Source organism: Mya arenaria, chromosome 11 (genome assembly GCF_026914265.1).
Source record: "Mya arenaria isolate MELC-2E11 chromosome 11, ASM2691426v1".
Classification (NCBI taxonomy): Eukaryota; Metazoa; Mollusca; class Bivalvia; order Myida; family Myidae; genus Mya; species Mya arenaria.
In genome coordinates, this window is record NC_069132.1 from 27,821,410 (window position 1) to 27,844,906 (window position 23,497).

General features: G+C 34.4%; 1 protein-coding gene across 1 annotated transcript; it reads left to right on the forward strand.

Moving 5' to 3' along the window:
• Positions 1-298: 298 nt before the first annotated feature.
• On the forward strand, positions 299-21,439 carry LOC128208791 (WD repeat-containing protein 20-like). The gene is made up of 5 exons (XM_052912388.1): positions 299-552; positions 7,177-7,359; positions 13,676-14,935; positions 17,797-17,826; positions 18,905-21,439. The coding sequence occupies exons 1-5, from the start codon at positions 304-306 to the stop codon at positions 18,914-18,916; spliced, it is 1,734 nt and encodes a 577-aa protein (XP_052768348.1). The 5' UTR covers positions 299-303; the 3' UTR covers positions 18,917-21,439.
• Positions 21,440-23,497: the final 2,058 nt, after the last annotated feature.

Below are 23,497 nucleotides of genomic sequence, written 5' to 3' on the forward strand. Positions count from 1 at the left end.
GACCTAGTCACTATTTCTTTGGTCGAGTTATTTTGATAACATACCAGTATGTAGATCTATTTGTATAAGATTTTGTACAATACTAGTGTGTAACCTGTATACACCTTGGAATTACATACTTTTAAAAGCATTTTTTTTATTGAAATCTACATTCTGAAAGCAAAATGTCCAACTTTCAAGGGACTGTCAATATAAACAAACAGCTGTCAAAAACCACGTGTATTTGTTTTGGTTAGATGACGGAACAGATATTCGCGCATGCGTAACAGGGCAATATCCGGGAACCTGCAGTCAAAAATCAACATGGCGGCCACTGGTGAGGGTGGAGGTAAAGAAGAGGTGAAAACGAACTTTGTCACTCGTGAAGGAACCTATAGACTTATGCCACTTTCTGAGTACTCAAAGCCAACACGTGTACCGTACAATGGACAAACAAACACTCCTTGTAAAGTGACATTTGTCGATCTGGAAGATGGAAGTGGAAATTCGGATAGAATTTGTTTCAACGTTGGCAGGGAACTTTACTTCTATGTTTATAAAGGAGTTAAAAAGGTTAACACCCTGTTAATTATTTAGTAAACTATCACTGTTGTTTATATGCCATTATGGGGTTTTGCTCCTTAATCATCATTGTCTTTAAAATGCATTAATCTTTCAAAATGTCCTCGAAAATAAACAAAATGACAATTTAATTTCTGTGAGTTCAAATTTCTGTGAGTTCATGATAAATTAATTACTTCTAGGGTATGGCTAAAATTTATTAAATGTATAAATTAATTTATGAAATATAAAATCATTAATTTTAGCAGCGCAATAGTTAGCATTTTATTTCATAATTGTTGGACATAACAGAATCATGGGTTTGTTGACTAACACTGTAATTTAACATGAATATTCACTAAAGTTAAAGATCAATTCATGGCTGGAATTTTATATTCACGAATTTCTTACAAGATAATTAGTCGAATACTATGATTCATTAAATAAGACGTAAGGTCACATTGACATTTAAGCCCAAAATGCACCAGTCAGTTGTAGCCACGCATACCCCTCCCCCCCAAAGCGGGGACTTTGACTTTCAGTCCAGTCAAGCCCGGGTATAAGCCTTGTCCTGCGGGACCAATGGCTGGTAAAATCCCCGCCAAATGCCCCCACACCCTAGGTACCTTAGATAAGGCCCATTCCCTGCTATTTTGGGCACGAAGGCAAAACCACCGCATTCACCCGGCACTGCGGGGCCACCTGGAAGGTAAAAACACGGCCCATTTCCTGTGCTATCCCTGGTATACCCCGGGACCTGGGGAGCTGTGTTACAATTGACTGGTGCATAACAACTGTTGTTCTAATGGTCCAAACTCATTGTAAGTACATACTCTTTATTGTTCTTAAGTTTACATAATTGATGTTAGTTATTGTAACACTAAGCTGAATTAAGCATCTAAGAAACTAAAAGTTTTTGTTGGAAAAGCATTTCAAACATATTAAACATATATATTTCTTTTTTACCTACAAGGGTTCTATTAGCAAAAAATTACAGTTACAGTTACACCTTTTTTCATGGAATTATTGGTTGATATTGAATTTTTTGTGACTGATAAATATAGAGGATTTATAATTGTTTGTTCCAGTGTAAGATCGTAATTATTTTCACCGAGTGAGCTCCAAAGTTTATATTTCACAAGTGGCGTAGCCACAAGTGAAACATTCACTTTTGGTGTTCACAAGGTTTTTAGGGAAACGTGCAAATTTGTATGAACACGAAACATCATTTTGGAAATGACTTCCTTGAAATGGTGTCCCAGTCGTATGTGTGCTGACGTTTGATTATGAAACGAGAGTGGGGTTACATTTCAAAACAATAGAAAATGTCAAATTGATATTTTCAGTTTGAAACAGTGAAATATTAAATTTATTTCACTGATTAATTTCTTTAAACCATCAGAGAGCATATAGTCAAATCATGTTTCAATCATTTTTGGTCTTGAAAAAAATTGGTGCCGATGTGGCCATATGGTTGGTCCTGTCAGCATTTTTGCTGTCTGTGATTCCCATGGTGAATACTTATTTATATCACATTTTTTCAGTCACAATTTCATGTCTTCATAATAATGGTGTCTCCTTGTCCTTGTTCCAGAATTCTCCTCTAAAGGTGCACCAAAATGTGCCTTTTGGCAGTGGTAATGTAAATCATCTTGAAATGTGGAAGGGGGGTCTCGCCAAAATTTGTGCATGAATTATTTTCTGGGGAAGGTCCTGTAATTGTTTGTCAAGAATTGTCTCTGTTTTAGTGAATAGGAATCATTTTGATTTATAATCATAACAAATGTGTCCTGTTTCAATGTTGTTTTTTTCTGACTCATTTTGTGCTGGAATTTTGCCCAATTCCCAATGCTAAAACATACAATTTTTCCATCAGTGTGAAACTAAAATTCCCAAATTTGTTTTTAAATGAATAAAACGGTATAAATGATGGAAATTCTTTTTTGATTGGAGATGTTAAGGTATTGGCACAATTTGAAATCCCATTTTTTGTCAAATGATGCATTTTTTTCCAGTCAGAAAGGCCTGCTCCCCTAAATGTTGAAAAAAGCACTGTGTTTTCAACATGTCCTTCAGAAAAATATCATCAATTCGATGCCCAGCATAAATAAACACAAATATATTGTCAGATGGTGCTCTGTGACAATCGAGTTGTCTTATCAAGGTACATGGAGGTGAAGACTTGAAGAGATTTCCTGACACTCTTATGCAAGACGTATATTTGTTCATCTCTCCACTGAGTACTCGTTATACATGTATTACTATGCATTTTAAACACAGTCCAAAGAAAAAAAGCATATCAAATAATCTAATCTATGGCCTTTTTTTTTAATTATATGTTTTACGAACGGCCAGAGTTGTGAAGTGTCAGAGGAGGAGGAAATAAAAATAAATTTACATTTCTGGAATTTTATTTTTTGGTCGGGAAAAAAAACACACAGAAAAGCAAAAGCTATGATGTATTCTCTATGATTTTCTATTTTAATGTCAAGTCAATATGTATGTGTGTGCACATTTGTTTTTGCTTTATCTAGATAAACATGTTCAAGTCATATTTTCATTAATCACTCTTTATACTTTGTAAATGCATCTTATAATAGAAAAAAGACATAAAAAAAAAATCAACTATTTTCGGTAAATTTATTTGCCATTTAGAGTTTAAGGAATCGGCTATCACTTCACTGTGTTGTCTTGGCTGCAAATTGTCTGATACCAATTCACCAACCATGTCATTGTTACAGTTACCAAAAGAGCTTTTTTGTTTCCTTCTATACAGGGAATATTTATCCGCCAGGAACTAGCAATCCAGGAACTCAACTGATTATAGCTGTCTGATAAAACAAAAGCTGTCTATCCAACAGTGACTCAAATAATACTAGTTGTCCATCACACATTCTGTCCAACAAGCTGTCCAAACAACACTGGTGGTCCAACCAACACTTCCGGTCCAACCATTTATAGTAACTGTTGTTCAACCAACAAGTATGATCCATCCAATATAGCGGTCCAGTAAGTAATAGATGCCCAACCAACAATAGAGTTTCAACAGGCACTAGCTTACATCATGTTGCTACCAATTTAGCAGCCCAACCGATTGTAGTGATGTTCTTCATTGAAAGTGATGGTCTCGGTAGAAAACATCAGCATATTTGAATCATATCTGTAAAGAAAGGAACGGAACATTAAAAGTATATTTTTTATAAAAAAAATAAGTTACTCTCAGACTTTTTTATGGATGGGTTTTAAGACAATTGGACCCCGATTTAATTCCAGGCCTGGGTGTATGTGACTAGTCCGGTGGCCATCATAATGTTTAAACATAACTAACTAGTAACAAATCATTCAGAAGCTGAGAACACTACAAAGGTGACAGCATAACATAATTACTCTTTCTAAGTAAATTTTTTATTACATAGTAATAAAACACACAGAGCACTATAAATATCATAATTTATATTGATGATGATTTATATAGATGTTCGTTCATATGACTATTACATAGTTATACTGTACCTGGTAATGTACATACATATTCCTCATTATAGATTATCACTGTCAGATAGTAAAACAGCCTAATGTATTATTTATTTTAATTTTCAAAACAAATGTTTTAGAATAGGTGATATTTTTTGTTATTAATATAAATACTCCAATAAGAATAGTAACCGCAGTCTTTTCTGAACCATCTACCCCACCCACCAGAACTAAATTGTCCCGGTAAACCGTCAAGCGATTTATATCTCATGACATTCAAATTATATCACAATAATGTAATATAAACTCATTTAAATGACAAATCTACTGAAAATAAATAAATAATAACAAACCTGGAACGATAATTAGTCCATATTTACTAGTCCATATTTATCGCTGTTATTATACTTCGTTATAACCCGGAAATAAACCAGAAGTCACCCTGCCGCAAAGGATTATCTGGGTGAGCTAAAACCTGGTACCAGGTATCGATATCGAGAAAAGCCGTTATCACAGTTTATGATACCAGATTATGTTGATACCATGTTATTTAAAGTATGCATTGGTTGTCAAAAAGCAATTAATAACGGACTGTGGATACTTGGATTTATCATCTGATATTAACCCTGATGTTAACATAATTCGGTATCAGAAAGTGATACCGGATACCGGGGGATACCAGGTACCGGATATCAGGTTTTTAGCACCAGCCTGCAAATCCGATGAATGTTTTTCATTGGATTAAACTTTTTTCAGAAATGTTTACACCAATATTTTTACACCTATTGCGATGTCCTCTGCTTTTAATGATTTGCCGCGATAAAGTTTCATCGGCGGAAATAAAACAAAACCCTAAATCACAATTTTATTTTTATTTCAAAAATGAGTTTTTTTGAGCGGCGATGTTCGTAAAACATAGAATCAAATAAAAAAGGCCTAAATATCTAAATAAATAAGTCTGCGTTACATGTAAATTTACACACATTTTTTTCCCAGCTTCTGAATAAGGCAATTTAAATTAAAATCACCTGTTGCAGTATTTATTCAAATATATCACCTGTCATATGTCATTAATGGGCAAGTCTTTGTGGATCTTGTGCTTGATATGAATGACTGTCAAGATTTGGCAATGTGTTGAAGTCTGGATGAAGTGCTGAGTAGGAAAAGAAGCCTATTTTGTCTTCTTTTTTATTTATAGTTTTCATGATTTTTAAAAAATGCTTTCGAGGGGTGCATGGATAACTAAATAGCTACCTAAGAAGCATGATACATTATTATTTGTTAAATTATGAATCGTAAAACTGAAATATTTTGGTTGTTTATTATGTTATTAATACTAATATTAATGGTATATGAGGTGTTTCCAACGGATAAAATCTACAGCCATTAGGAAACATATCATTTTCAAATACACTTCATAATTTAAAGTGATTGCAGAGAATATATATATTATTCCCTGAAAATTCAGCAGTTTTGCTATTTTTTGACAGGGACTACTTTAATTGAATTCGTAAAACTCTTCATTGATTGATCATTTAAAAATTTGGAATTTTTTTTTTCAATAGTTTTAACGCTAATGCTGAGTTTTAATATTTGTGTCACATCAGCATATTATGACCTTTGCATAAATTTTACACAGTGAGTGATTTTTCACGAAAGCGAACGGAAAGCGGATGTGCTCACAGGATCATGGAATAGTGACAATTGGTTTTACCTTGTTGGAATTTTGGGGATGCGAAACATGTCTGGTGTGAGCACACCGAGTCATTGAATAACGGCCTAAATCTGGGATGAAAAGGGTGCATTGCAGGGCTCACACCCAACAAAAAAGTCATTGAAACTCTTCTGAGCTAAGCTGGCAGTTGGTTCTTACCCACCCACGCACTCTACAATAGGCAATCTGTCAGATTGCTCAGCGCATTGGCACTTCGTTCAAGGCAGAGTACCAAACTTTTTAATTTGCGTAATAAGACAATTCGTCTGTTATCAGGTATCATTGAAATTTAATTTAGTCAAGTATAATATTTGGAATAATTGGGAAGATGATCCTGCCATTCCATAGCTGTCAAACTAGAGTTTTTTGTACATACTTGTTTGGTATTGGAGAAAAAACACCCAAATATTACGATAAATGTACTATTACAAAGCAGGATATACATATATTGACCAATAAATATCATCATGTTTCATCTTATTCGGCAAATTGTTGTATTTTAGAAAATACCTTTTGACAAGAATTTATAGAAGTCAGGTTGTTATTAAACTGAACTGCTCAGGTGAATATGAAAATAATTTTAGTCTATGAAAATAATTTTAATCTATAATTCTCCATGAATGTTAATGTTGTGAAATGTCAAACCATTGTGAGGGCATTAGACATCATAACCACAGAATGTGAAATACACATAGAAATGAACTATTATTTTTTAAAGGATTGAAGATGAAAAGAAGGAATTAGGCTGAGTATCTCAAATTTCCATGCTAGTAAAAATTGTAGTGACTTTGAACCTGGTATGTGTATAACAAGAAGCAGGTTACGAGATTGTTTGAAAAGTATGTACATTTATTGTACTTTCATGTATCGAAAATATACAATAGGGGTTCGAAAAGGTCAGGGTCAATTCTGAATATTGTACCATTGTAAAGATTGATTTTTGCCTCGGCATTTGCATCAAAAACAGTAAGAAGTACCTTGACATAAATATAATGTCGGGGAAACAATATTGAAAGGGTTCTAAGCCCCTTTTCTTTGGGTGTGTATTCCTCATACGTAAACAAAGCCCCAGTAATTTTTCAGGATTGACAATTTTCAGCTGTTAGAATACAACCTACATTTTCAGTCAATGAAACTGCAGACAGGCAATCATTAAGTAGTAAACTTAATTATTAAAAGAGTTTCACTTTTTGCGTGTGTTTTAAGTCAGCCTATGTCACTCATCCGATACACACCCCTGCATCAGAAATTGCGTTGACAGTGTATCAGCTAACGAGGTTGTATTCTCAGTCTGTTAGATGACATGAAGTTATCTCTTACGCTATGCTCACTCTGCCCATTCGTAATCATTTAGAAATAATTTCAAGTCATCTTACCATTATTTAAAACTCCCGATATATACATGTATTTTAATTTTGAATCCTAATTATCTGTATGTGTGGTTACAGGCTGCTGATCTCACGAAGCCTATTGACAAGCGTGTTTACAAGGGGACATTTCCCACGTGCCATGACTGCAACGAAATGCTCATATCACCGGACAGTGTCCAGTTACTGGTGGGCTTCACTGCCGGACAGGTGCAACTGATTGACCCAATCAAAAAGGAGCTCAGCAAACTATTCAATGAGGAGGTAACACTGTATTTTAGTTGAAATTTGTAAAACACTCTTAACTAAATTTCTCAGAGGGGAAATGCCTTATAACAAACCTATTACATGTACACAGTAGACTTGGTTTGAACAGGAAGTCATCCCAAATCCAGAAGCCATTGGGGGAAAACCTGTATACTAGTTATTGTAGTTACAGGATAAGAAAATGTACTCAGCCAGGGATTACCCGCATCGTATTGAATTGTACACCTGAATACTTGAGTGAGCTGTCCACATGTGCAGAATTTTCATTAGCTTTGTCTCAAAATGATATATGGTTGTCCAGAGTGGGAAGGTTGACTCCTCGTCAGAAATTGCTTTGAGTTGTTTCTCCTGTAGAATTTTAAAAATACAGTAAGGGAAGACTTAAAATTACTAAAAGCTTAACCAAGTAAATTTTGCAAATATATACACAACCTGAGCACCTGATTTTTATCTTGACTATTCTTAGAATAAGGTGAACTGTGCTTCTGACCCTGGGGTTGGCGTCACACCTTGGTTTAGGTTTTGAATGTAAGCAACATTCAAAAATATTTGAAAGTTTTTGCCCATTTCCAGGATCTATATAAAACAATTTGGAAGTTTTTGCCCATTTCTAGGATGTAATATCAGTCCTAACTTCCTTTCACAGAAACACTGTGTACAGTAATCTATATATCTTAATTAACTTGGTGAATGTGATTCACTATGAAAAACCTTTCATGTTTCTTGTGGAGTTAGGGTATCAGTGTGTGTGTGTGTGTGTGTGTGTGATAAATTATGTCATAGATGCTGTCAGAAGGGAACTTTTGAATGAAGATTTAAAACAATTTTTCTTTTTCTTCACCATTTTAAATAAAACAAAGGGCAGTCTTTGCTTTTACAGAGCCAGACCTTTGTTTTAAAAATGGAGTTTGATTAGGTAATTAGTTTCCTCAAACACTTCTACAAACCTGTTTTCACAGTGCTAAAAACCTGTTTCCAAAATAATGTTTGACTTTAACAGCTGTTTTGTAAAAAGGTTTGTTTTTGCCTAGATGGCGCTATTTTTCTTTTAAAATGGTGAAGAAATAGTAAAGTTATCTTTGTTCTTAGTCTTCATTCAAGCAAAATATTGCCTTCCGACGAAGCATTAATGACGCAATTGATCACGATGTAAAAAACACTGGGTATGTCGAAGAAATTCATACTGCCATGTTATTGCAAATATTAAATCCACAATACAATTAAAGAATTCAAAGTAATTGTTTTAATTGGGCGTGTGTCTTTGAAGTTGATTTGAATAAACTCTCCAAGAATGCTTTTCTCATGCATTTTGTAGAGAATACTTGTAATTCAATAGAATTGATTTGGTTTCAACAAGTATCATTTTTGCAAACATTAAATTGAATTAGAGGCTGTGTTGATGAATAATTCAAAATCCGTCAGATACTGTTACTGCAGTTACTTTTGAGCAAGTATGTTATAATTTATTCTTAGGAAATAATTTGTTAAAGTGCTTGCCATTAAACTTCTGGTATGAATGGATCCTGTTTCTTAAGTAAAGGAAATTTACAGCATTAAAATAGTTTTGTGAGATTTCCTGTTTAAATAAACTTTTTAATTCTAGAAATGCATTGTTTTTTGTTTTCTTTTTACAATTTCTATGTGGATTTTATTTGAATAAGGTATAAAAATTGTTCTTAATGTTTCTGAGAAAGAAATGTAGATAACAGTTTGAATTTCTTCTAAGAATTCCTAACTTTTTTTGAAGTTTCGTGCAATTTTAACGTGATAAATTCATGTGGGTTATGGGAATAATAATAACCCTTGAATCATTGTATAACAAGGTTGGGAGGACAAGTCTGCTTAAGATAACATCCCATGAATGTAGCTCTTTCACCATTTTTGCCTAGATATACAAAAAGTCTGAGAGTAAAGGAAAGGCTTCCTGTAATCGTGTAAAAATTGTGTAGAAGGCAGCGATGTTCATTGACTTTGGGAAGTTTGTGAGGCAGTACAGAGTGATTTATTGGTAATTGTGTTGTGACTACAGTCTTAATGTGATTGTTGTGTCTGCAGTATATACATGTCTGGTGTTTACAACCTACTGCGGTCAAGATTAGCACAAGCCACAGTTAAATATGTACAGTAGTGCTCAAATTTTATATTTTGTATAGCAGGTCTTGTTAAAACAAATGATGCCAAATACTGCATGGTGTAAGATTCGGGCCTTTTAATCAAAATGTCCATTTTTAACCAGGTTTTCAACTTAACCAGGTTTTCAACTAAAACCAGGTTATTAGAATGAGGTTGTCGTTGGGTCGTCAAACATTGGTTTCTGTTGAATAACTTTAGTTAGCATTGATAGATATTGATTAAACTTAATGTGTAGGTAGCTTATGGGAAGAGCTAGCTTGGGATTGCTTTTGAGGGGGTGGGGCTAAGGTCAAGGTCACTGTTACTAAAAATAGAAAAATGGTTTCTGCCCAATAACTTTAGTTAGCATTGATAGATATTGATGAAACTTGGTGTGTAAGTTGCTTATGTGAAGAGCTAGCTTGGGATTGCTTTTGAGTGGGGAGGGGCTACGGTCAAGGTCACTATTACTTAAAATAGAAAAATGGTCAAGGTCACTGTTACTTAAAATAGAAAAATGGTTTCTGCCCAATAACTTTAGTTAGCATTGACAGATATTGATGAAACTTGGTGTGTAGGTAGCTTATGTGAAGAGCTAGCTTGGGATTGCTTTTGAGGGGGGTGGGGCTAAGGTCAAGGTCGCCTGTTACTAAAAATAGAAAAATGGTTTCTGCCCAATAACTTTAGTTAGGATTGATAGATATTGACGAAAGTTGGTGTGTAGGTAGCTTATGTGAATAGCTAGTTTGGGATTGCTATTGAGGGGGGAGGGGCTAAGGTCAAGGTCACTGTTACTTAAAATAGAAAAAATGGTTTCTGCCCAATAACTTTAGTTAGCATAGATAGATATTGATGAAACTTGGTGTGTAAGTTGCTTAGGTGAAGAGCTAGCTTGGGATTTCTTTTGAGTGGGGAGGGGCTAAGGTCAAGGTCACTATTACTTAAAATAGAAAAATGGTCAAGGTCACTGTTACTTAAAATAGAAAAATGGTTTCTGCGCAATAACTTTAGTTAGCATGGATAGATATTGATAAAACTTGGTGTGTAGGTAGCTTATGCACAGAGCTAGCTTGGGATTGCTTTTTAGGGGAGGTGGAACTAAGGTCATGGTCACTGTTACTAAAAATAGAAAAATGGTTTCTGCCTAATAACTTTAGTTAGGATTGATAGATATTGACGAAATTTTGTGTGTAGGTACTAGTAGCTTATGTGAAGAGCAAGCTTGGAATTTCTTTCGAGGGGGGTGGGGTCAAGGTCACTGTTACTAAAAATAGAAAAATGGTTTCTGCCCAATAACTTTAGTAAGCATTAATAGATATTGATGAAACTTAGAGCGAAGGTAGCTTATGTGAAGAGCTAGCTTGGGAGGTGGGGTCAAGGTCACTGTTCCTAAAAATAGAAAAATGTTTTTCTGCCCAACAACTTAGTTAGAATTGATGGATAGTGATGAATCTTAGTTTGAATATAGCTTATATGAAGCTGCAGATTGAACTTGCTCATACAACAAATTAATTGGCTATAATTTCTGATTGCCCATAACAAAAACCTGGTTTCGTCGCATTGCGGCGCTTCTAGTTTGTCACTGTACCAGTAAATATGCCTCCTCTAATCGATTTGGGAGACACACAAATGGGTATATAGTGGGTAATGATTCCTTCATTACTTATAGGACAAAAATTGGTTGGCTAGGGATAGTAGGGCATTAGTGGGTATATTTTTATAATGGGAGTAATTGGAAAAACCTAACAAAGGTTGATATGTGAAAACATCTGTCCGTCCATTAGTCAGTCAGTCTGTACATCACAATTCACTATGCAGGTTGGTCATGACCAGTGGATGACCCAAATTGATTTTGAGATCAGTAGGTCATAAGTCTCAGTCGCATTGACTATGAGGTGAAAAAATATGGTTTCCGCTCAATAACTTCAAAATACTTGCACCCAGGATCTTCATGACCCCTATTGATTTTCAGGCAAGTAGGCCAAAGGTCAAGGTGACCTTTAGGTAAATCAACGGTTTCCACTGAATAAGTTAAGAATGCTTGGGCCCAGGAACTTCATACTTGGTTTGCTAGTTGGTCTTGATTATTAGATGATCCCTATTGATTTTGAGGTCAGAAGGTTAAGGTCACGATGCCCTTCAGGTGAAGATAAATTTATTGGTCACCAGTCTGTACATCACACTTCTTTCCACTCAATTACTAAAGAACGCTTGGACTCTATAACTTCATTCTTGGACCCAGGAACTTTTAATTCATACTTGGTATGCAGGTTGGTCATGATCAGTAGATGACCCATATGTTTGTACGTCTCCAGTTTAAAAGTATAAATTTCATGTCCATTATTGATTATTTCTTACCTTCAACCACACAATGGAAATCTCTAATTATTTGTTCAGAAAGGGGCTTCAGTGATTGTGTTATTTTTCAGGGTCCCATGGGCCACAGACATAAAATATATATCTGATCCATTCCTAATTGGATATTTCCTTTAAGATATGCAGATTCTCAGTTTTGACAAGTTACTTTTAAAATCTCATGCTCAATTATTTTATCAATGATTTTCACAATTATTGGTGCGAATGCTTATTCCCTAATGCCTAGAAAATGGTGTCCTGTGCTTCTAATTCTTTAAAACATCTAACCATAGGCTGTCTAAAAGACATAATGAGTGTATATAGTTAGAGAATTTAGAGTTTATACAATTAAATGCTCAAGACTGTCAAATGTTTCTTTTGTTTTTGTTTAAAACTTATAATAAGATTATATATACATACACACTTTACATATCTGGCAGTTTAAACCTAATATTACTTCAATAAAACACAATTTCTAATATTTTCTACCAAATTCATAATGTTCAAGTTCTTCATAGCCCAATTCAATATGCCCTTTTTACCTATAGCACCGTGTCCCTTTTCTGCAGCACCCTGTCCTTTTTTATTCCTGGCTAAAATCCTAACAGAGATGGAATTAAAAGTCTGAGGAGCAAACTTAATGAACAATAAAATTTAACTACCATAAGGCTAAAGTAACAGCAAGCAACAGTTTCTACTATGATATATCGTTACATGTACATGTATTTTACTCCAGTGTGAATAACTGAATTTTACACATCATAAATCTGCAAGCAATATATACACCACAAAAAACTCTATATTCCACCTACTCTGCTGACACCATGTCATCATCATTGTTAGGTGTTAAAGGAACATCATAAAACAAAACAAGTTTGTCATATAAGTGATTTAAACCAGTAATGTATAATAAAAGGGTTATTAGTACTGCATTTGGATCTGGGAGGTCATATTCAACTCACATTGATTCTTTGCAGATTTTGATTTCACTAGGCTTGTGCTTCATGAAGTCTAACACTACAAAACCAGCCTATTATACTTTGTTCATGCCATTATATAAACTTAAATTATGTACACCATGTTTTTTAATCTCTTTGCTACCAGTATAATATGTTCGCTGTAGATACTTGGAAGTTGAATAAGAATTTATCGTAAATTAAATTCTATTGTATGGATGAATATCATATGAAAATGGATTAACTCTCTTTCAAAAATTGAAGCCACTGAAAGTAAGACTTCTGGGTAATTGTCACTGCTACTCTGAACAAATTGAATCAACGGTATTGATTTTCGCCTCCAATTTTATTATTTTATTATTAAGTCTTGATTCCTCCTTGTACATTAGTCTGTACAGTTTCTAAGATTACTATAGCCATAATTTCTGTTTGTAATGTGATCTCGGTAATAAATTTGTGTCCTAAATCTGTGTCTTCCAATGATTTGTTCAAGAATTACATGTCATATCATGTTCTTTTTTCACAGATAGTTCTTAGATAAAGCATGGGGAATTCAGGAGTATGTATTAAATTGGTATAATTATATTGAAGGAAGGGTACATAATATAAGTTCAAGTATATGAACATAAAAAAATGAAATTAAGAAATTAATTTGAGTGATACTCATTGTAACTGTTTCTCATATTCTTGTCAAAGGCTGGTCTATAACAATGATAATGGTATTAACTGATGCTTGGCAGTGTTGGTGTTGTTGGCAGCATTGAAATAGAAATGTTAGCTATAACTGAAATGACATTAAGGTTAAATTCGGTTTACACTGTCTCAGTCATTCACAACAGTTAATCATAACAAGTTCACCCCTGTAAAAATACTTTATTTTCATATTTCAGAGGTTGATAGACAAAACCAAAGTGACGTGCATCAAGTGGATACCAGGATCCCCGAACCATTTCCTGGTGTCGCACGCTAGCGGACAGATGTATGTGTATAATGAAGAGATGCCTTGTGGACCTACACCACCTCACTATCAGCCCTTCAAACAGGGGGACTGCTTTGCTGTGTACACTTGTAAAACTCGTAGTACACGTAACCCAATGTATCGATGGGTGGTTGGCTCCGGGGCCATTAATGAATTTGCATTTTCACCTTGTGCAAAATATTTGGCAGTTGTGAGCCAAGATGGCTATCTTAGAGTGTTTAGTTATGACCGAATGGAATTAATAAGCTCAATGAAAAGTTACTTTGGTGGTTTATTGTGCGTGTGTTGGTCCCCGGACAGTAAGTTTATTGTAACAGGAGGGGAGGACGATCTGGTGACTGTCTGGTCTTTCCATGAAAAACGGGTTATTTGTAGGGGTCAGGGTCACCAGTCATGGGTTAGTTGTGTAGCCTTTGACCCCTATACTACCACAATAGAAAATGTCTGTGATTCTACTGGCGAAGAGGAGATTACCTCAAAATCAGAAAACAAAAATGGGAGTTCAGTTTACCCAAACGGAATATATCCATTGACAAATGCTACTGAAAATCACACAAAGAAACAGACTCCAGTTAGTAGTGCTAATTCTAGTGTAATAACTTGTTACAGGTTCGGTTCAATAGGGCATGACACACACTTGTGCCTATGGGACCTTACTGATGATATCATAAAATTGCCTTGTGGTCGTGTACGTGGCAGTGTTGTTTCGACATCTGCAGCACCGGCATACAGCAGTAACACAATACCCCGGTGTAGTAGTGCTAATGCAAAGACAAACGCAGTGGCAAACGATGTGTCTGTGATGGATGGCAATGCTTATGCAATGACAAACTCTACAATGAATCCAACTACAAAATTCGCAACATTATCATTGGGTGATCGGAGAGAAAATTCAGAAAAGAAAGAACACAAAAGGAACTTTAGCCTTGCTGGACGAAGCAGTGACAAAAGTCAGACTTTAAAAGCAAATAGTATACGACCTCCCGATAATGCGTTAAAACTGCTTGGGACGCCGGCGTGCCCAAGACTAAATGAGGCCCCACTGTTGGAGCCACTTGTGTGTAAGAAAATCTCAGTGGACAGACTAACATCACTGGTATTCAAGGAAGAATGCCTAGTGACAGCGTGCCAGGAAGGTGTGGTCTACACTTGGGCGAGGCCTGGAGCTGTGGTAAGGAATTACTGTGAAAATATTAATCGTAAATAAGTATGGTCTAACCTTTTCAACAATCATAAATGAGAGAAGTTATGATTAATTAAATATAAAACCACTCATAGTATGACTGTGTTGCGAGTCAAGATGTACAAATGTACAAATTCCTTTTACCAGTTTTTAGCTCCACTGGCCAAAGGCCATGGAGCTTATGTCGTCACAGATTGTCCGTCGTGAGTGCGTGCGTGCGTGCGTGCGTGCGTGCGTAAACTTTTACTTTAAACGACATCTCCTCTGAAACTGATAAGCGGATTTTGACAAAACTTCACAGGAATGTTCCTTTGGTGGTCCTTTACCAAAATTGCTCAAATGGTTCCGGTCCATTGCACAATATGGCCGCCAGAGCTAAAAATAGCAAAATCTTTAAACGACATCTCCTCTGAAACGGTTCGGCAGATTTTGATGAAACTTGACAGTAATGTTCCTTGGGTGGTCCTTTATTAAAATTGCTCAAATGGTTCTGGTCCATTGCACAATATGGCCGCCACAGCTAAAAATAGCAAAATCTTTAAACGACATCTCCTCTGAAACGGATAGGCAGATTTTGATGAAACTTGACAGAATTGTTCCTTGGGTGGTCCTTAACCAAAATTGCTCAAATGGTTCCGGTCCGCTGCACAACATGGCTGCCAGGGCAAAAAAATAGAAAAACCTTTAAAGAACATCTTCTCAGAAACCGATGATCAGATTTTGATGAAACTTAACAGAAATGTTCCTTGGATGGTCCTTTATCAAATTTGCTTCAATGGTTTCGGTCCACTGCACAAGATGGCCCCCAGAGGTAAAAATAGAAAAACCTTTAAACGACTTCTCCTCAGAAACAGATGATCGTATTGCAATGAAACTTGACAGAAATGTTACTTGGGTAGTCCTTAACCAAAATAGCCCAAACAGTTCTGGTCTGCTGCACAACATGGGCACCAGAGCTAAGAATAGAAAAAAACGTTAAACTACATCTTCTCAGAAACCGATTATCAGATTTTGATGAAACTTTACATAAATGTTCATCGGGATGCCCTTTAACCAAAATTGCCCAAATGGTTCCGGTCCGCTGCACAACATGGCTGCGAGAGTTAAAAATAGAAAAACCTTTAAGGACTTCTCGTCCGCAGTCTTCACGAAAAACATTTTAACCTACTAGCCAGTTGGACTAGCATAATGGCATATTTTACTAGTCCGAATGACAATCTAGTAGTCCGACTATTTTGCCACATTATAAAACTGTATGCTTGAGGTAAATACCTATTTCAATTGAGCAGCTTGCAGTTTGAGTAAACATTTCTTTATTATGATGCTCTCATGCAGTGATAGGGAGTGACATCCTTCTGTTGGGAATAGTGCTCCTTGTTTTTCAGAACCTATGGGTACTATGTAAAAACAAAAGGCATCTTGCTTGAATAGACTGTAATAATATCAACATGGTTAGAAAAGAAATGCCATGCTTTAATAGCTTTGATTACATTTTACTACTGAATTACCTCCCTTTAATAGAAAAAAAAATAATGTCTTAATTTTTCACCTATAGCATCTTTAGATAATTTTTAAACAATAATAATTTATGAGTAAACATATAAGCATAAAGTTCTCACAAAAAGATCAATTTAAAAACCTTACATTTATACATAGGAAAGTATATATAGACTGAACATTAATTTTTTTGTTTAAGTGACATTCTGAAAGTTTATGAAACAGCTATTTTTAGTAACTTAAATGGCCGAAAAGTGTAAGTGAAACACCAAGTCGATTCTATCTCGTCAGTTCTTGTTCAGGTTAGATATTTGCTTCGTAATCTATTCAGATTAAATGTTAACCGATGATCAGATTTTGATGAAACTTGACAGAAATGTTCCTTGGGTGGTCATTAACCAAAATTTGTTAAATGGTTCCAGTCCACTGCACACCATGGCTGCCAGAGCTAAAAAATAAAAAAACTTTATACGACTTGTCGTCGAAACCGATGACCTTTTTTCGATAAAACTTGACAGAAATGTTTGTTTGGTGCTCCTTTACTCAAATTGCCCAAATCATTTCGGTCCACTGCACAACATGGCAGCCAGAGCTATTAAAGTAAAAAAAAAAATTAAATAACTTCTCAAAAATTGATGATTGTATTTCTATGAAACTTGACGAAAATGTTCGTTAGGTGGTCTTTGCTTGAACCTTTTGGCCAGTGGAGCACAGGCACTGATGTGCCTCTTGTTATACAGTGTTCTGCCAAGGGCACCCTTCAGCCATTGGCAATGTAGAATTTCAAATTCTATTTTATTTGTGATCCTTATTAGTGTTGTGACGACCGAACAATTTCTTGCATTGATTATACCCACTTCTGAATTATGAAATAGTGCACTCGGTTTATGTCATCCTCTTTGCACCTAGCAATTAAGTATAAAAACTGCTGTTGTCATACATTTCTAATTCTCAAATTGATGTGTTTTAATGGGAAATTCCAATAAGGTTACCATTGCTTTAATATTGCCCTCAACTTCTGAAAATGACTCAGCCATCTGTCTCCATGTTTTAAGTCCTTGGTAGAACACTGATTTATGAATGGAACACATGTACATGTATGTAGATTACTGGATATGTTATTTTTATATAACATACCTACTTATAACTTGAAATAGTAATAAATTAATCTTCTATACTATAATATAAATCTTATTCTTATGTTTTTATGAGTTGTCAAAAGTAAAACAAGATGGTTGTGAAGTTTTTGTTTAGAAAGCATGCAAGGGAACAGTTTTATTAAGATTTAAAGGAACGATTTTGTTACAAATACAAATTTTCCAATGTATTACCATCTTTCCCATCTATTTCAGGGTCTGACACAACAGCACACAGTTGTCAGTGTAAGTACATGTAGCAAGTTGTTTAATCTTTCGAAGCAGTGGCTGAAATGCGCTCAAGCCTGCAAGTTCTGGATTTTACTCAGCAGGGCTTCTTAAAATATTAAGCAGGGCTTCTTAAAATTGTGATGCGCATTGGGGACTTGTCCATCTGATTCAAAAGTGTAATTTCAATAATTGTTAATTAAAGGAGCTCTCACATAAATTGGCTTCAAAATGTATTATCCATTAAATCAACATAACCATCAGATGAGTATTGAAATATTTAACTGCTTTCACTTTCGGAACTTAATCCTAGCCAAATTAACTAATTAGTAGTAACAGTACAGCAATGATTTTGGTTCCATTTCAAATTTAGCACAAGCAGCTAAAATATTGTAATATTATTAGTAGTACTGATATTAATGTCATCTCAACATAGGCTGCATTTAATTTTTTATCCCAAACCTGTTAACAAAGGAGTTCAAAGTCAACAACATTCAAGACAGGATTTGATCATGACTTGCCATTTCCTGCATTGTGCAATTAACCTAGTAACTTGAGCTTTCTAATTGCTAATGATTTGCAATTTTTGCACTCCATCAAGGAAAGCAATTTCCCGAAAATGTGCCTGTCTATAAGAGAGTGCCTTAAATTGGTTGCCAATAACCGTTTAGGCCAAGTTAGGTGTTCAGAAAAGTAAGCAGGAAAGGGAGCAGCGAAATATTAAAATAAAATCCTAATACATACACATATATACGTACATCAGGTAAATGCTGATAGTAAATCTAAATGTTTACATGTTAATCAGAAGTTGAATTTGAGAAGCTATTAATACTTATATTGTTTTATTCATCTTTATTTATATATATATATATATATATATATATATATATATATATATATATATATATATATATATACACATCACGTACAATATTTTTTTAAATACATTTTTTTTTCAACGTGTTTATGTTTTCTGAGCATAGCTGTAGACAATTGTGTGGAATTTAAGGGAATATAAAACACTGCACATAAATCTTTATTGCCATGTTTACTTAAATTTACCCCATATAACACCCATTGCCCATTTCTATTTCAGGAGAACTTGTGACATTAAATGGCCTGTGTGTCAAAGACTGTGATACAGCAAACCAGTTTGGTGTTACGTGTGCTTATACACTTACATTTCCATCAAGCAAAAATCCAGCCTATCTAGTGGCCATGCTCCAAATGCTATCAATCAGTATAGCAGAGATGTGGTTACAGTCCACTCGTAGCGTAAATGTTCACCTCGCAGATGTCAAGAAGTGCTATCGCTCCAGTCCACTCCAATTCAACTCCACAGTGATCCAGCTGACATGCAGTTACAATTCACTTATACTTAGTGTCCACTATAGAGTGGACAAGCAGACCTACGACTTATCATGGTTATAGTCCACTCTTTCTTGAAGTTAACATTGGAAATATAATATTATAATTCAACTTGGACAAGCGGTTATAAGCGCTTTGATGTACACTTTTAGTTGACTATAGTCTGTGTAGGGCTGAGTTTCAATCCTAGTACAAGGCTAGTATTCCTGTGTGCTGTTATGTCTAGGACCATCAGTCAGGAAAAAGTATACTCTCTATTTCGATGCAACACTTTTTTGGGGGAAAAATGTGAATAATGCAATGTGAAAGAAATACTGGATTTTGTATGTACATAAGTTCAATGGCTGTACGATCACATAGGTCAAAACATTGACAATTGGATGAATACTGAAGAATAACCTAAATGGGTTTAGAATATTAATCACAATTTTGGCATTATTATGCATCTTCATATTACATGGTTTTGCTGTCATAGATACAGCATCTCAGATTCAGAAATGATAACGGTCTTACTGAGCTTTATACAGGCATTGAAGGAGAGTAACTTGTTTCTAGCTGATGGGCTGACCCTGGACAATTTGTGTGATATCCACTAGAAAAACCGGCACAAAACATTTTAGCAAAATTTTGTTACGCTTTGTGATATGTTTTATATTATATTGTAATGTTTTTATTTGGAAACAGTTTATTGCTGTTCCAAAATAAAATTCTTGTACCAGACAAATAGAATGATTCCATTGTAGGCAAGTGAATTGATTGTCAAAAACATGGTTAATTCTGCTTTTTCAAGTCTTTAAAAAATTACTTTAATGGTTGAAATGTTGAGTTTTTTTTAATATACACTTGTTACTGGGACTTTAAAAAAGGGGGCGATAGAATTGAACAACAAGCATGAAATACACCTGAAAAGTACTTGGCTTATACGGGCACTAGAATAAAAAAGAGACTGTTTTTAAGGGATGCCAATTTTTCTGAAGTTGAAATTTTCATTTTTTATTAAAAAAAATATGGGTTTGCAGGTTCCATTAACAAACAAATAAAAAACAACACCATCAATGTATCTGTTTTTGTTAACGTTTATATTTAATGAGTAACATTGTGTAGAACTGTTTTTCTAGGTCTGTAATTTTCAGCAGAAAATTGTTTTGTTAAGAAATGGTCAGGCATCTTTACAATTTGTGCTATTCATTGTCAAATCACAATAAATCCTGTTGAGTTATTGCCATAGCCTTGATTTATTTGAGGTAGATGTCATCTGCATGCAAAAACATTAATATCTTTAGACATAACTCAAAACTCGATTGTAACTTGAAACTTAGTTCAAAATAATATTCATAATGAGTCAATGACAGTTTGTATTAGCACTTGTTCAATATGACCTGTAGATGGTTAAAACAAAAAAGATCAATTAGTGAGAGCCCTCCTGGCTGCTTTTTTGTTGCCCCTTAAAAGGTGATGTGAGAGGTCCTCAAACTCATGCCTACTTTCAGCAAATATCCAGCTTCTATCAGAACAAAAGTAAATGAAATCTTGCATACGTGTAACAAGTCATTTCACCCTAGCTACAACTATTTCTTGAGATATTCCCTCTAATCAATTGGAGAAATCAACAGACTAGCTCTAGCATATGCTTGAGATGCTCCCCATGATTTTTGTTTTCACCTGAATGTTATCTACAGCTCTCAGAAGCAATATATTTGAGAAAGATACCATGTCAATTAAGGAACAAGTTTCACAACTTTGAATTCAAAACCTATTTACCTGTTGCCATAATATAAATTAAGCATGTTATGTTTAGTGTTACTACACATATGATATATGGGTCATAAAGAAACTGTAATCCTGAAATTATCCAGATTATTTATTAAATGTTTAACAAATGTAGCTTTTTATTGTGCAATATTACTGTTTGTCTATATTAAAAGTGACATATTAAATTGACACACAGAAGTAATGAACTCAAAACCTTATTAGAATTGGTCCTTAAGAGAATATAGATGAGATTCCAGCCCTAGAGTGGTCTAATTACTATTATTATATGCATTCAAAATAAATTGGTTTCTTTGAGATGTTCTATATGCCCTCGTAACTTATTTTTGGAAGATGTTATACATCTAGAGTTCTATGGATGGAAATGATCTAACTTGACAGTTTGGTTTTAGTAAGACCTTCCTTTTGAAATCTGTTCAATTAAAAAATATTTACCAAAGAACATGTATGTTAAGATTGTGGCTGTTGAGATACTCTGCTTTTTCAAAGAGACGATGCACACATGTGTAGCAAGGCCCATAACTCTGGCTTTTAGAACTGTTATCTTTATTCACTGAGAAAAAAACAGATGTCTGCTTGTCAATTTTTCTAGCTCAGGTGGAATGTATTGCACTGTTGTTAAGACTTTGGCCCCTGAAAATCAAAAAATCAATCATCCACCCACCTGGTGCTTATAAAACATTAGAAAAAATGTCTGTTCTGTTGCAGTTTTAAGTTTTATACAAATAAAACAGAAAGGAATTTTCGGGTTTCCACCCATATGTTATTGTCTGCTGAAAAGGAATTCTGTGAATTCAGGACACAGCTGTTTTTTCTACAGCTCATTTTTAGCATCTCTTTTCTTTGTAGAAACAAGAGTTGCCTTGGTGTCATCTTCATCAGCATCATCAGCTTGCTTAAACTTTGACCTTGGCCGTTACTTGAAAAACTTCCTTACATTAAAAAATGAAAAAAGGTACATATATTGCCACAGACAATACAAATACGTAAAGTGAGGTCCATAACTAAGGCTTTAATAAGTTTTAAGTTATGCCCCTTGTTTGACTGCAAAAAACAAAACAGACATAGCTCCGCAGGGCTCTTGTTGGTTTATGCTCCTTTCATTAATAATTTATTGTCATTTTTATATTAAATTTATTTCGCTAAACATTGATTCAACATTTATCATTAGTTGCTGTTAAATAGGATTCAACATTTAAACAAAATGTTAGTCAACATCGAAAAGAAATGTTGTGTTTAATTATTTTATTTCAGCAATCTTTTCATGGTCATTGTACATGTACACCGTCTGTTGAATTATAATCAAGAGGAAGGGAAAAGAATATTGAAAAAAATATTTGAAAACAAATTTTTAACAAATTTTTTCAGATGTTACTGTCCTGTGTGTCATAACAGAAATTGCAAATTTTTAAGATTTGTGTAAATTTAAGCAAGCTTTGATGTAAAGTTCAGTCAGTTGATGTTATTATTTATTAAAGAAACTGTAATTTGCAATTTTCATTGATGCTATGTCTTTAAGCACTTCTTTTTATCTGATTATATATTTTCTTTACCGATGTTATTATTGTGTATTTGTCATCATATTTATTTTAAACAGTAAAACATAAATTGAAAGATTAAATTAAAGGTGATAAACATATAAAACTGTGTTGTTCTTTTGTGTTGTGTTTTGATTTCAAATCAAAATGTCTTGAAAATTGTGTATTTAAGTTTATTAAGATAGTTTGCATGAAAAAAAGACCAGGCGCCATTTTCAATACAAATCATATCCTTGAACATGTCACAATGCTTACATTCAGTCTATTGGCCAATTAATTCTAATTTTAAGTCCAATCAATACACTCTGATGCTACTCTTAAATTTAAGTTAAATCTAAGACTTAAATTGGTAATGGAATACAGTATATTTTGAAAGCTGTCTCAAATAAAAGAGTTGGCCAAACACCCGCAGCAGAGTAAAATCTACTATGATTATACCGGTAATTGTGTCATCATGATATGGTTATAAGAGGAAAAACAGTTGTCTTAATGCACCAGTCAATTGTAACCACGGTCCCCAAGGTCCGGGTCCAGCCAACCCCAGGTATTATCCCCGGGGCGGTTACAACTGACTGGTGCATAAACTGGGTCGTTATTCATGAAACATCGGAAGAGATCTGAAGTCCTACATTAAAGTGAGACTCTTATTCAAAATTAATACACATGTATAACAAACACAAATTTCGACTGATAAACCTTTAACTACTAACTTAATGCATTTATGAAAAATATTAATTACCGATAACAAGATTGTAAACATGTATTTAATAGCAGAAAGCACAAAAATATTAAATGGTTGGTGAATGTTAAACAATTTACTATGGTCTACTTTAGTTTAATAAGGGAGAAATACCGTGTTTTATGCTCATTTTTTTTCAAATTCAACACGGTTTTCTTCATAAGAACCATTGTTTTCAACATTTATTCATCCTTTTTGGAATATTAAAAAAAAAATTGTGGTAAATCTTATTCGGGAGTAAGAGTGTATCTCTAAGTCACTTTTCTAATATTTT